At 57.0% G+C, this 13543-nt stretch overlaps 1 protein-coding gene across 1 annotated transcript; it reads left to right on the forward strand.

The window, feature by feature from the left end:
* The first annotated feature begins 226 nt into the window (after positions 1 to 226).
* AP2III2 (AP2 domain transcription factor AP2III-2) lies at positions 227 to 12784 on the forward strand. Its single transcript, XM_018781006.1, has 2 exons — positions 227 to 11580; positions 12687 to 12784. Exon 1 carries the CDS (start codon positions 4516 to 4518, stop codon positions 9526 to 9528), a length of 5013 nt encoding a protein of 1670 aa, XP_018638185.1. The 5' UTR covers positions 227 to 4515; the 3' UTR covers positions 9529 to 11580; positions 12687 to 12784.
* The last annotated feature ends 759 nt before the right edge of the window (positions 12785 to 13543 follow it).

The following is a 13543-nucleotide window of genomic DNA, read 5'->3' on the forward strand; positions in this document are numbered from 1 at the left end:
CTCTCTTCATTGGAAGGGAAAGCCAACTGCGGTTTCCGGCTGTATCCGCGCAGCCGAGTAGACGCTGCCACTCGTGTCCCAGCGTCCTCGCTTTCCTTTCCTGCCTGCTAGGGAGCGGCGCCAGCGTTAGCACGTGTTCCTTGCGGTCGGGTCCAAGACGCTGGCGCAAACGGCGAAAACACCAAAAAGAAGGCTGTCACAGATCGGTTGAGATTCCGTTCGAATCAATCCGGTTCAGAGATCCTCCTACAGTTTTCAAGACCGTATTCATGTTTCAATTCCGCTGCTCTGGGGCCTTCCGTTGGTTCTACTGGCCTGCCACAGTTGGCACCCGTTTTGGGTCTCCGCTGCAAGACATCACCGGCAGCTCGCGAGCGGTCTGCGTTGGGCTGGTATGTGAAGTCTCACGACTCTCTGGAGTTCCACGAGAACTGAACAGTTTCGCTGTCACGATGCCTGACATGCTTTGATGGCAAAAGTGCTTTCCGCTATTCATTTGCACGCGGAAGTGGTTGCTGCCACTCATTGTTGTGCTCTTAAATGCTCGTCGCTGCCGCACTTGCCGTCTGCCTTGTGGTCACTTGTGGCTACCACACCCACGTTGCTGCCATCCTGAAATTCCTCAGGCTCTCGGTTTTTAGTATGCAAATGCACGTCATCTCGAGTGCACAGTCCATATCATTTCATTTCCTCTTCGAGTGCAGTCACTCCTTCTTCGTGAAGTTCGCCTGCGATCATCCGCTTTGACGGCGTTCGTGGTACAACCACGTGCATGGTATCACTGCGCGCGGCTCTCAACCAGCCCGCAGACTTGCGCTGCTTTCTCAGTGGGTGCCGGCAGCAGGTCATCGCGACTGCGAGGTTATTTATAAGAAGGAACAATCATCCTTCTTCGATTCTATTCTCTGGCCATCCCTCCATCCCATTCCCTCTGTGTTGCCTCTCGCGTTGTCACCCCAGTCGTGGTTTCATCTACAGCTTGCTTTTGTGCCCGTCCGATGTCTTCAGTGGAAAGACGGCCCACGGCCATCCGGTCTAGGCTGTCGCTGTCTCCAGTTGTGTATGGCCAAAGCACTTTCTAACTTTTCCGTGCAATTGAAAGATATCAAAAGCGAGTGGCAAAGTTCGTCGTTTGAATCTTGTCTTGTACAAGAGTCTTCTTCAGCTGGGTGGGAACAACACCCCCTAGCCGTGTGCCTGGGGGGCCGCGTACTCGAGAGGGGGGAATTTGCTCATACACCGAAAGTGTGTGTGACCCGCGCCCGTTTACCTTTCCCCCCCCCTCCCCCCCCACCAAAAAAACTGGTATATGCATTCGATCTCTCTCAGAATTCTTTTTCTGTTTCTCCTATCCCCGACGGAGCGCAAATCTCGAGACTGTGCCGCCAGCAGCCTCCAGCCGCTTTGTCCTAGACGCCGAAAAAACAGTGGCAAAAAAGTTACCCTGAGCGCCGTGCAAGCGACGACTGCAGCAGGGTATGCCATTTTGAGGCCACTAGCGCGTTTTGTGCCGTTAATTTCGGGTCTTTGCCACGTCTTCCCGCCACGTGCTTTAATTTCTTACTCGGATATCACGCTTATTTCGGGGAAAGCTTCGGAAAGCGTAAAGTGCCGTTATACCCCTCGTTGTCCACTCCGATTCCGCAACTGTCGTCCGCAAGCGGGCTAGCTGTGCCACCATTCCATAGTTGCTCTTCACACCATGGCACGCGTACTTTAAACCCCCTTGACCAGTGGCTCTTCCTCAACTTTTGTGTTCATCTACCATCCGCGGAACTGTTTGTTCACTCGCGCGAAACAGGGGTGCGCTCAGCGTCCCTCTCTTCGCGTGCTGCCCCCGTGTGTAGAAGAACGCTTGTTTTGGGAGACTGTGAGAGGTCCCGCCCCTCCACCCAGAACACGGGGAGAACTTGCGAAGTACGGCAGGCAGCGGGGGAAGATCGGGTACGTGAAATAGAGGCTTTTCGTGGCAATCGCAACTAGGAAAACAGAAAGTGTGTGTGTATTTAGCGGAGAATCGACCCAAGGTTCAGTGTCAACCGCCTCCAAACCTCTTGCTCAGGTTCTCCGCGGCGTTCTCCCTAGCACGCTGTCAACCGAATTGTTTTTCCTCACACAAGCGCTGTGTCCGGGTGTATAAGCCGCAACAGTCAACGCTGTTTCTTCGTCGACAGGGCTGCGCGACTAGTCTCTAGGCCGCAGTCTGTCGAGGGCCCGCCCTATGCCGACAGGTTTTTTCTCTGTCGTGAGCCTTCACCAAAAAGTCGTCCATGTCTCGTCGCGTGTCAAAAATCCGCGCCGCGAGCCGCGCCGCTCTCTGTCTCGTTTGAGGCCAGGAGACAAAAGTCACCGCCCACCCACGCCAGCGAAAAAACTCGCCGTCGCCTTCTTTCCCTTGCGCCTGTTCTTGGACACGGGAGTGCCTTTTTTGTCGACCGCTATCTGTTCTGCAACAAGTGCCTTCCCAAGACTAGTCCAGAGGGCCTGTGCCAGGCCCTATTCGTTTGCGTGTGTCTTCATGCCAACTGATTTTCTTTCCTACAAAGCTGTTTGATCTACTTGAAGGTCGCTGGGCTGTCACATCAATAGTGAGCACACGCCGGGCCCGCGCGGTTTTCCCCGCCGCGTTTTTGTGTCTGTCCTTGTTCCGACTTCCCCGAGTTTTCGGTGGCCTGCGTTGCTGCTTTCCTCTCCCCGCCCCAGTTTCTTCCCGCGTTTGTCCCCTCTTCGGAGAGCGCTGAAACCGAATTACATACCGTATCCTGTTAGTAGTCAGAAAGTGACGGAAACTGGAGGGAAAGCACCACTTTTTGCTGCCCCCGTCGAAGGGAAGGCATGTCACAAAGCGTGGACGAGGGAAAGACTATCAAAAACGAGAGTCCGCCCCTGGCTGATCTACTTCAAGAGAGCTCCCTCTCCCGTTTTGGAAAAGGAAACGTATTTCTGGACACAACGCGGTCCACGCGAGACGTTGCAGTGGACTGTTTTTTCTCCGTCGGGGTTTCGTCTTGCCTCCCCAGTCGCATCAGCTTTTCTCGGTGTCCTGTTTGCATCCTCGCTCCACCGTGCTGCCCACTTTTGCAGAACCTCTCCACTAGCCGACAGACACACGATCAGAACCATGGCTCGCGCATGGATCTAGGCGAAACCATCTGTTTTTTGTCGTCGTCCAAAGGACGACGGGGAGGAAAGATATTTTTTGGAAAGTGTCAATCAGGCGCTCTAAGGGTACGTGCCTCCTTCGTAGCTATTTTGTGTCTCCTCTAGCAAAGTGACGAGTCCTTTCGCTTTGAGCGACAGCACCTCGATTGTTTCTCAGTCGTCTCGGCCCCACGACGTTTTGGGCGCCTGACTGCACGTAGGGAACCTCCATGGTTTCTCAGTCCAGCTGACCTCGGACTGTTCTGACGCCAAGGGAACGAGGCGGTGCTGCCGTTTCGCAAAGTTCTGGAAAGCCCGTGTCGCACGTGTGTTGAAACGGCCACCCTTTCTCAAGCGCTGGCCTCGCACGAGTGACCACTCCTGGTTTTTCTGTTTCCTGGCGGGCAGTTCGAAGGCGCGCTCGAAGTGCGGCAGCCCTGTTGTACGGACATCGCGGGCGTCTGCCCATCGAGGACCTTGCTGAACGGCGCAGAACGCGAAGGACCCCTGGCGCTTGCTTGTATCCTAAACAGGCCGGAGAGGCAGCGGTTTTTGCTGACCTGCTCCTAGAGCTTCTGTCTGGATTCGAAAGTCGTCTGGATGTCACACAGTTGCCTCTGGTTTTGCGCGACGTGTGTGAGACTGACTGCATCTTTACCAAATGTCGCGTCATCCGCGGCGAATGAGTCGATCGCCTTAGGGAATTTCGATTTCTTATCAAAGCAACAGTCCCCTGTCTGGTGTTTGTCCGCAAATCTCTGTGTGTAGCAAGTCGCTTGCGCGCTCTGCATTCCACACCAGGCGCAGTCGCGTTCGATCTGCGGCGCTTCACGTGTTTGTGTTATCTGTAAAGGCTTACCAAGGGTGAACGCGACCTCTCGCATCCTCTGGAGATTCTTTACTACTTCAGTCTACATAGTGGTCTGGTCAGCTGTTAAGGCAGCGGAACCTTGGCGGGTTGAGTATCCTGCGTTCCTTCGGCGCCGGCGGTATCCTGAGAAGCAGCGGCGGTCCCCGACACTGTACAAGATATCAGCGTCTCTGGTGATCTCGCGACTAAGGCGCTCTCCATCTGCTGGACGGTCTGCATGCGTGCTCCGTTCTCGCTGAAGGCTTACCGGCGGTATTCACTCCTTTCACCTAATCCGTAAACCGATAGTCATTCCCAACTCGTTTTTCGCGTATCTGCAGACGCTGCGTCCGGGTACATTTATTTCGCGTGCAGGCGGGCGTCTTCACACCCCGAAGCGACAAAGCGTCCCAGATGCCTCTCTATCGAGTGCGAACTGGGACAAGTCGCGTGCAGGTTCGCGGTTTCTTGTTGGACGATTGATACTCCATCAACCGTCTTATGTGTTTCCTTGCGACAGAAAAATGATCAATCTGCATCAGCTCTTCCGTGTTTTTTCTCGGGTCTCGTCTTCAGCTTCCGACCCTTCCGCGTCGAATCCGTCCCCTGCGTCGCTGGTTTCTGTGCCGGCTCTCCAGACTCTCTCTTTCCCTGCGCTCCAGCAGCAGGACCTTCTCGCATCTCTCGCAGCTGCATCCTTGCCAGGGCCGGACTCGGTCACGATGTCCAGCAGTCCGACGTCCGTTCTGAATTCTTCCTTCTGCAGTCTTCCGTCGTCCAGGAAACCTGCCGCTCTCCCGTTCCCCGCGACCTCGCCCAAAACTCCCCATCTTTCCGACTCCTTCCCGGCCTCCGCGATCTCGGGTCCGTCGTCGCCAGGCCTGCAGGAGCTGCTCGCATCCCCGGAACTCGCCGCCGCCGCTCTCGCCTCGCTTCAGAAGCAGCAGCTACGTCTCGCGCTCGGCACAGAGAGGGGCGGCTGCGGGGCGAGAGGCGACGAACACTTACACAGTATTTTGCTTCAGCACAAAGCCACGAGTGAGAACGCGATGCGGTGGTCGTGGCACGCCGGTCGGGACGGAGCTCAAGAGCTAGACACCGTCCCAGAGACCTTTGATCTGCCTCTTTCGCTGTCGTCGTTCCTCGGCGTGGCTCCGCAACAGCCCTCTTCTCTGCCACGTTCGTCACTCCTTCCGCCTACGGACTTCTCCCTTACAGACGGAACCCTTCGGGTGTCGAGCTCAATGCTGCCTGCGCTCGCGACGGGCAGCGAGTCGGGTTCATCCCGCGGCCTGAACAGCGCCCAGGCGTCTCCCTCTTTCAGTTCTCTTCGGGGGCCTCCCGTCTCCGTTCCGGAAGAGGAAGTGTCTGGGTCTCTTGAGGGGTCACCAGGCCCGTTTTCCTCTGGGCATCCACCAGCCGCCCCCTCGCACCCGTGCAGCACCGTCTCGGGTGCAGACACCCAGGAGGCGGAGCCGCCGTTGCTGACTTTGGTCGCCGTAAATACGCCGGACGCTCAAGACCCCGCGGTGGATGGGGCGTCGCTCTGTGCCTCGAAGGAGGGCATGCGCACGAGTTCCGCCGATCTCGGAGACAGTCTGCTGGCTCCGCCGGGGCACGGCAGCGCCGCGCCATTGCCGGGGCGACATCTGGGCTCTGACGCCACGCGCACCACGACCACGACAGGGAGTGGAGCTCCAGAGAGTCCCTCGCTTCCTCTGGCTCGCGGCGACTGCGAAGGCGCAGAGCGTGGACTCGCACTTCTCGAGGCTCCCGTCAATGGATTCAACCTCGCTGCTTCCCAATCGGTCCTGGGAGGCTTTGCCGCCGACACGCGTGGCGAGGCAGGTGAGAAAGGAATCGCGCCGCAAAGCCGCAAAGCAAGAAAGCCAGGAACTGCAGTGGAGACAGCTGGCGCCCCAGAGGCGGTGCGGCGAGGCCGAGCCGCATGCAATGGAGAAGCAGAGACAACCGGGTTGGAAACTGCACCACAGCAGGTCAGCACATCCGAAGAGACGGCGAAGAGTGGGAGGGAGCTCGCATGCGCGAGGGCGGGCATGGATGAGGAAGAGGACGCAGCGTTTCCGTCTCATGTCGTGTCAGAGTTTCGTGGCCCTCCAGAAATTTCAAATGTGTTCAACGATTTAGACTGCTCGTCAGCAGTCGAGAGGCCTCAGGGCTGCCTGCAGCATGCCGCAGTTCAGCCCTTTTTACCCGCCGTGGCCCCGGAGGTTCGTCCCAGCGCTACAACTGCTGGACGGACTCCCATGGGGTTGTGGAGCGAGGCCGGAAGAGTGAGCAGCCTGGAGACAGATACAGCGGAAATAGGCAGACGCCTCGACGGTGAATCGTCTGGCTCCCCTGATCGGTGGGGAGATGCGCGACTTTCCTCACCAGACTCCGTTCCTTCTTCAGCAGACGTGCCCGTACCGAGCCGTCCACAGTGTCAAGAGCAGGTACCTCAGGTCGACCCAGACTCTTCGCATCCCTTATTCGCCTCATGCTCAGCTGGGTCTTCCTCAACTGCAGGCTCTGCCAGCGCGCTTGCCGGACTCGCTTCTCCTTTTCCCCCTCCAAAGTCCCCGAAAACGGGGGCAAATGACCCTCGGATGACCCCGTCTGAAGGCGAAATGAGGGCCGTCTCCGGGGCTCCTCCTTCTCTGCATATGTCCCCCCCTATTCCTCCTCTTGCCTTGCAGGACAGCTTCGGCGAGTGTACTGCGTCTTCGCTCGCGGGCGTCGACGCCCCAGAGGCCACCGCAGGCGGCTTGGCCGAAGGTGTGGCCACAGGTGGTGGGTCTGACAGTGTCGGCGAAGGGCGTCTGCCTGGAGCCGCCTCTCTGGAGGTACCTTCCTCGCCGTCTGCTCTCTTATCTGGAGCCCCAGCGAGTCTCCTCCTTCTGCTGCGAAACGGACAATCGGGGGCAGCCGCTCTCGTCGCCGCCATGCAGCAGCACCAAGCTCTGTCAGGTGACGCTGAGGAAGCGCTCGAGGCGGTTTTGGCCGGTGGCTCGAACGTGGGCGATATGGCGAACTCGAGCCGAGGGTTGGAGACAGTTGGGGACGGAACTCGAGGATCAGCGCATACGACGCATGCAGCCCACAGCAGCGGGAGAAACGCTGTTGGTGCATGCCCAGCACCAGACAGGGAAGGCGAGACTGTGGCGGTGCCGACCTCCGTGTTAACAAACAACCCCGCTTCGACTTCAAAGACGATGCCGTCTGTGTATTCTACGCCGGCGTCTGCAGGCTTGTCCCTCACGTCTTCCTCAACTCCGCCGGTGCTTCCAACTCCAAACCCTGGGGCCGGGATGCCGCCGCTCGCGTCCGCGCACGCTGCTTCACCAGCGGTGCCGGGAGATGCGAATCTGCAGTCGCTCTTTTTTTGGGCTCCACAGGCGTGTCCTTTGCAGCCGGGCGCCTTGGCTGTTGATGCCTCAGCTTCTTCCTGCGGGGGCGTGGGGAGTTGCAACGGAGGCCCAGCGCCGCCGGGGCCCTCGCCCGTCGCGGAGCTGCTGGACGCTTCGGGCTCTGGGCCTTTCGGCGCAGCGGGTAGTGGCGCCCAACTTGCGGCAGGCCCCTTCGGCGCAGCGACGCCGGCGTCAGCCACGTTCCAGCAGCAGCTTCTGCTGCTCTCTGCGGCGTTTGACCAGATAGGCTCGTCGTCGTTTCCTGTTGTTGGCGGAGAGAACTTTATTGGGTACTCCGCCCTGAGCGCTGCCCGGCCCGACGCCTCGGACCTTTCTGCATCGGGTGGCCCGCCGGCGTCCCTGCCAGTTCTCCTGGCTGCAGCGAATGCAGGTGTGGGGCCCGGCGCAGCAGGGGTCGGAGACCAGCCAGATTTTCTAGCGCTTCTGGGTGGAGGAAGCGCTTCGCGTGAAGGCGCTAGGGACCCGGTTGGAGGCGAGTTGGGCGGAGCAGGGAACTCAGCCACTTCCATGAAAGGAGTGAAGAGACAATTTGTGCAGAACGGGCATGGCACTGCGAGCCAAACACACCCCGAAGAAAACACTCAAGGCCCAGGCAGGAGTGCAGCTGTCGTTGGGAGAGCAACGAAGAAACAGCGCCGAGGCCCGCCTCATAGTGGTGCTGCGGTGTCGAGTGGGGCCCCGTCAGGCGTGCTAGCTGTTCCAGGATGTCTCGGACCCCCATCAGTAGCCAAAGGGCCTGGCAGCGATGAGTTCAACTTGCAACAGCTGCAACAGAGTAGGGATTCACGTCACAGTGCTGACAATGCCTCAGGAATTCCAAACTGGCCTCCCGTGTTCTCAAACGGTAATCATACTTTGGGTGTGGGTACGCGGTCGCCGTCTCCGAGTGTGTGCAGTATTTCTCATGACGCAGGTTTCTTTGGTGCGTCTGGCAGCAATCATGCCGGGTCTCTCTCCACTCCGGTGTGTCTTCCGCAACTCCCGGGGGCGGCCTCGGCGTCGGAGGGACCTTGTGAAGCCCAGCAGACGCCTCCGGGAAGCATCCCGGAAGCTACAACCCTAGGTGGACTTTCAGCGGCCAGTGGAAACCCGAACTCGACGTTTTCAGTGTCCGCTGGAGGTGGCGTGGCCCCGGCGATTCTGAACCTGTCTTCAGCTTCGCGGACTTCGAGCCAGACGTCTCCCTGCTGTCCGACAGCCCCGGGCTCTCTGCTCTCGGGTGGCTCGGGACCAGCGCTGTTCTTCGCCGGGCCTCCGTCACCTCTCCAGAAAGCGCCCGTCTACGCAGGTGGAAGTGGAAGCGTGTGTGCGAGCAGCGGCGACGCCATCGCTGCTGCGGCACTCCTCCACCTCCGAACCCTTCAGCAGCTGCAAGAGCTGCAACGCCACTTCCAGCGCCCCGGGAGCCTGCCGCCGGCCGTGACACCCGCATGTCTTCCCTCGGGTGTCGCTGGGTGTTCTCCAGCAGGTCTAGGCGCTTCCACACCTGGGACTCACAGCGTCGTCTGTAACAGCAGTGCGTCTCCAGTGCCAGGTGCTTCTCGGGTGCCGAGGAGGCCCGACGGACGAGGCACAGGAGGTGCAGGAGGCGATCCGGGGCCGTCGAAAAGAGGCAGTGTAAGTGTTTCACCGAGTGCGCAACAGTTCGTACTTCTCCAGTTGAAACAACAGCAACCCGGAAGCCACGGTAATGCCCTTTCGCTTGGCACGCAGGGGAACAGCAGCAACCCCGCGCCGGCAGGAGGCGCCGGTGCCCCGCAACAACACCATCCCGGTGTTTGTTACTCGCCTCCCAAGGACGTCTGGCGTGCGAGGATCACCGTCGACGGCCGGCAACACGAGCAGCAATTCTCAGTCAAGCGTCACGGGTTCGAAGAGGCTCGCCTCCTCGCGGTCCAATGGCGGGCCCACATGGAGAATCTCCGGCTCGGAGGTGCAGCGAAAGGCAAAGGGAATGCGAGCGCCTCCAGCGCTTCAGCCGCCACAGCGACCTCTCAGGGGTCTTCCCAGTCCTCGCACCAGCCGCCCTTAGGTAGCTTGATGGTCAGTGGCAACTCTGGTATGTCGGGCCCCGGAGCGGGACCCTTAGCTAACCGCGGACTCTGAAACATCGTGGAGCGTGGGTGGATGGTGTGGTGCACCATGTACAACAGGGGGCGGCTTCGATCAGGTGAATGAGGATTTGTAAAAATGCGAGAGGAGAGAAGTGTAGGGAGAAGATACTTACGGTTGATAGAAATATATTGCAGCGGAATCTAGTGGAAAGTAACATTAGATCCGTGTCAGTTCGGCATGGCTCTGTTCGGTGACACGTGCCTGGTATAGTAACAGGGAACATTTTGAAGAGTGTACGCGCTTCGAAAAGCGAGAAATGCCTGCGCATCTTTCGGCACCATTTGTCGCTGAGCCAGAAATGCCGTCGGTGTTGGAGTTAGAGTGGCTCGATTTTCTTCAGCCGTTCCCGCTTTGTCACGTGCGGGGCCGTTGCATCGCCCTGCTTCACACAGGTGTCTGTCTTCGTTTTGATCTATCTCCAGTGTGGAAAGGAAACGCCTAGTGTCCTGGGCCGCGTTGGAGGCTGAGACGTGCACGGAAGCATTTCTTACTCTCCGAGTTTGCTCGCTCTCGGAGAACAAACAGTTTTTTCAATTTCGTGTATAGTTCTAGGTAAATTTCATCAAGGTTGTGCTTAACCTGAGCTCAGCGGTTGGTAGGTGTATATACACCCCAGCGAACGGTGATGTGTGGCCAGATGGCTGGGGACTGTCGTCCTTGCCGACACGTGTTCGTTCCATCAAGTCCCTGCACGTCAACATTTTTTTTCACCCCTGCGCCTATTTCTTTTGTTGTGGTGAACGCATGCTCGTCCGTTGTCTCAGCGTGCATTCATTTCTATGATGTGCTCCAGAGTGTTGTTCGTTTGCTTTGGAGAGTGCGATTTATTGGTTGCTGCTTGATGCCGCTGACGGCGCGTAGATATTTTGTAGAGCAAATGAGTGGAGATTCTCATCTCGTGTTTCTTGTAAGCTTGTCTCCAGTTTCCCTTCTTTTCCTCCATACCTCTTCGTTTGACGACTCTGCCAAACTTTTCGTCCGTGTCCTCACAATTGTGATTTGCTTCAGACGCTTTCCACGCACGCTCATATCAGCTGGGCACACAGGTTGCGGTGCCAGAGGGCAGTCCAGAGAAAAGGGTCAAACAGCTGCAACCCATGATTTGAGGCCACGCAGTATTCCACGGTAGATTGCATCGAACGTGGACGGCTATGCCCTTCTAGGGAAGCTGTGTAGCGCTTCTTTCGGAAATGTATATGCGATGCATCTGCCCACACACTATTGACAATTGCACCAAGGGAGGCAGCCGCGCAACGTCCCATCTTCGTACTGCCTCAGTCCTCAATTTTGAGCTTTCAGGCACGCGGATATACGTCACGAAGGAACGCCGCGTTTCCGAAGACCATGTGCCGTAACTACCCGCATTTTCATACATGAGTAGCACTTTCCCCTTACTTAGCAGGAAAACCGAGTGTGTCCCTTAGCGGTGAGCTGAACGGAAAGACATACAGCCTCCAGATACAGTTTGCAGCATCCCACCATCTCTTCTATGGAAGAAAGGAAATGTACTCTTAGTCCGCGATTCGTCTGCGAAGGATCGTGCCTCGTCGCTTGGCCGTTTTTGATGGGCCTCTCTTAGATGCAGCGCGTTCAGAGATTCCGCGCGCCGCGGTCGGGATTTCAGGTGTTCCACTGTTTTCGATTGAACTGACCGTACATATGCTGGTTCTCGCCTCTTTCTGAAAGCCAGACTGCCTCTTCAGGGAGCCTCTGCGTCGTCGACACCCCCTCCCGTGAACTGAAGGAGTGCGATGGTGTTGCCGCCTGGATTCCCCCTGGCGCCCCGCCGGGGGTTTCATAGCCCCACCAACTCCCTGAATTGGGAAGGTGTGGCGTTCAGCAGTACAGGATTCGAGCAAAGCAGAATCTTGGCGCATGCGAGCTATTGACGCTTGTTCTTGGATCATGTGCTGCAAAAATGTGGTTTTTGGAGACTGGACAGACGCTGCAACCTCCGTGTGCAATGCAAACCCTACGGCGCTGCCGTATTCTTCGGCTGTTTCTTCACGTGTGCATGCACCTTCCACTTTTGGACGGATACCGGTGCGTAGTCTGCTGTTGAAACGAGGATACTGTCCTCCGGAAACGGTTGCTGGCCGTCGTCTCAACAGGCTGCTCCAGACTGCCACGGCTGTTAGACCCAGGCCAGACATTACCAAGGCGAGAAGCCAGACCCAGCTAAGTGCGTGGCAGAAATGAAACAGATGGTGTAAGCCTTTGCAGGTTGCTGAAACAGAGGTGAAAATCGCACTCTCAGCTATCCGATGCCAGTGCCTCGGAAGTGCTTTCTGCTGGGGTCCCTGCCTCCACAAAAAGAATGAGCCAGCAGGTTCCTGAGGGGTGTCCTCGGGAATCAGCACAAGCGCTACCTTCAGAATCCCCATCAAGCTGAGAATGCCAAGGATCTCAGCTGAGACGAAGAAGATAATGAACAACCAGGAAACTAAACGGTCGAGATGGGCGGTTGGTGGAAGCACCGCCCGTCTATATTTGTGGATGAACTCACGACAGAGACGAGGAATTAGAGACATGCTGCCGAGCTGGGCACCTTGCGCTGGAAGGCCCAACTGTTTTAGGAAGTTATCAGCATTGTGGCTTCGGGGGATATGCACAAAGCACGGTGTCTCCCTCGTCACCACATCCATTGCTATCCGTGGCAGTGGGGAGGGACGAAAGAATGGAGGTGAGTGAGGAGCCCCGAGAGAGCAGGGGAGAATGGGGCCTCTCGTCGAAGGCAAATTAGGAGGAACGTGGGTAGACTGTGCATGTGCATCGGCGTAACTGAGGACAGCCAAGTCGTTTCTGAACACACACACACACATGAAGTGCGTAGAAGGTGAAAGGAAGAGGTTCAAACTTCAGGATACCATATGCTGTAAACGTCCCAAAACCCATCGCTACAAGTTCCTGTTCAGTGACCACAGAAATTGTCGAGTACCTATTCGCAGGCAACCGAACGACATCACCAAGAGTAGTAGGAAAAGAAATATTATACCTTTGATGTTGTGGAGTTGTGGAGCCTTACGCAAGCTGGATGCAACCCCAAGAACCTACTGCACTTACGCAGATCGATAGCGGTGGAACAGTGAGCCGTTTGAGTCAACTGTCACGAGAACGTCTGGCTGTGCGTTATACATTTCTCCAAGCAGCACATGCTGAGAAAGGTCTTCTGGGACGTCGGCAAAGAGATTGATAATATCTCGCGCGAACGCAGCAAAGGCGCCTGATGCGTAAAGCATAATGATTCATAACTTCAACACAGACGGCATCTTGCTAGCGCTATGGCTCAGTCAACGTCCCGTTGGTAACGCCAAGCACAGGTTGCTGCGTTCAGTACCCCACCGGGAAACTAGCATTCTGACCCTTTGTGAGTTTTCTAGACAGCATGGACAGAGAAATCTTTATGCGTACGGACTCCCTCATTCTTGTCAGCTTGCAACCAGGGTGTCAAAGCTATAACCCACATATGGGGTTATGATGAAATCAGTCTCATTGTGAACGACATCGCTAATGACGGTGTTGTTAGTATGCTCTTGAGACGGAGTATACCTTACTGCGCATGTGCGGTTACTCTGGGACCTGGCTTACCGGCATTTAGAACCGTCAGGAAAGCGGGCCTGCTTTGACCAGCTGCCCTCTGAAGTTGAGGGGCATGGAGAGACTGCCGAGTCTGGCGATAGTTAGCGTCCTGCTGGCCCATGCAAACAATCCTACCTCCTGAAAGTTCGGAACACAAGATTCAAAATAGTCACATCTCTTGTCCAACGAGTGGCGTCCTCCAACGCATCCAACCTGGGGGCTGTCACCTGTCGAGCCACAGTCTACCGCCCCCCCCTTGAAGGACGTGCATGAGAGACGGATAGCAGGGTCTCTGGCAGATAATTCCGAGTGTTAAGAAAGAGGGGCAAACTGCAGTTCCAAAGGTGGTCAGTTTTTGGACCTGGCTGTCACAGATAACGTGAGGATACAACGTTTGGTTGCCGGTACCTCTGCAGTGATCATCACC

The sequence above is a fragment of the Toxoplasma gondii genome, chromosome III (assembly GCF_000006565.2).
Source record: "Toxoplasma gondii ME49 chromosome III, whole genome shotgun sequence".
Lineage (NCBI taxonomy): Eukaryota > Apicomplexa > Conoidasida > Eucoccidiorida > Sarcocystidae > Toxoplasma > Toxoplasma gondii.

Coding starts and splice junctions, on each gene's coding strand:
- AP2III2 (XM_018781006.1), top strand. CDS start 4,516: ATGATCAATCTGCATCAGCTCTTCCGTGTTTTTTCTCGGGTCTCGTCT.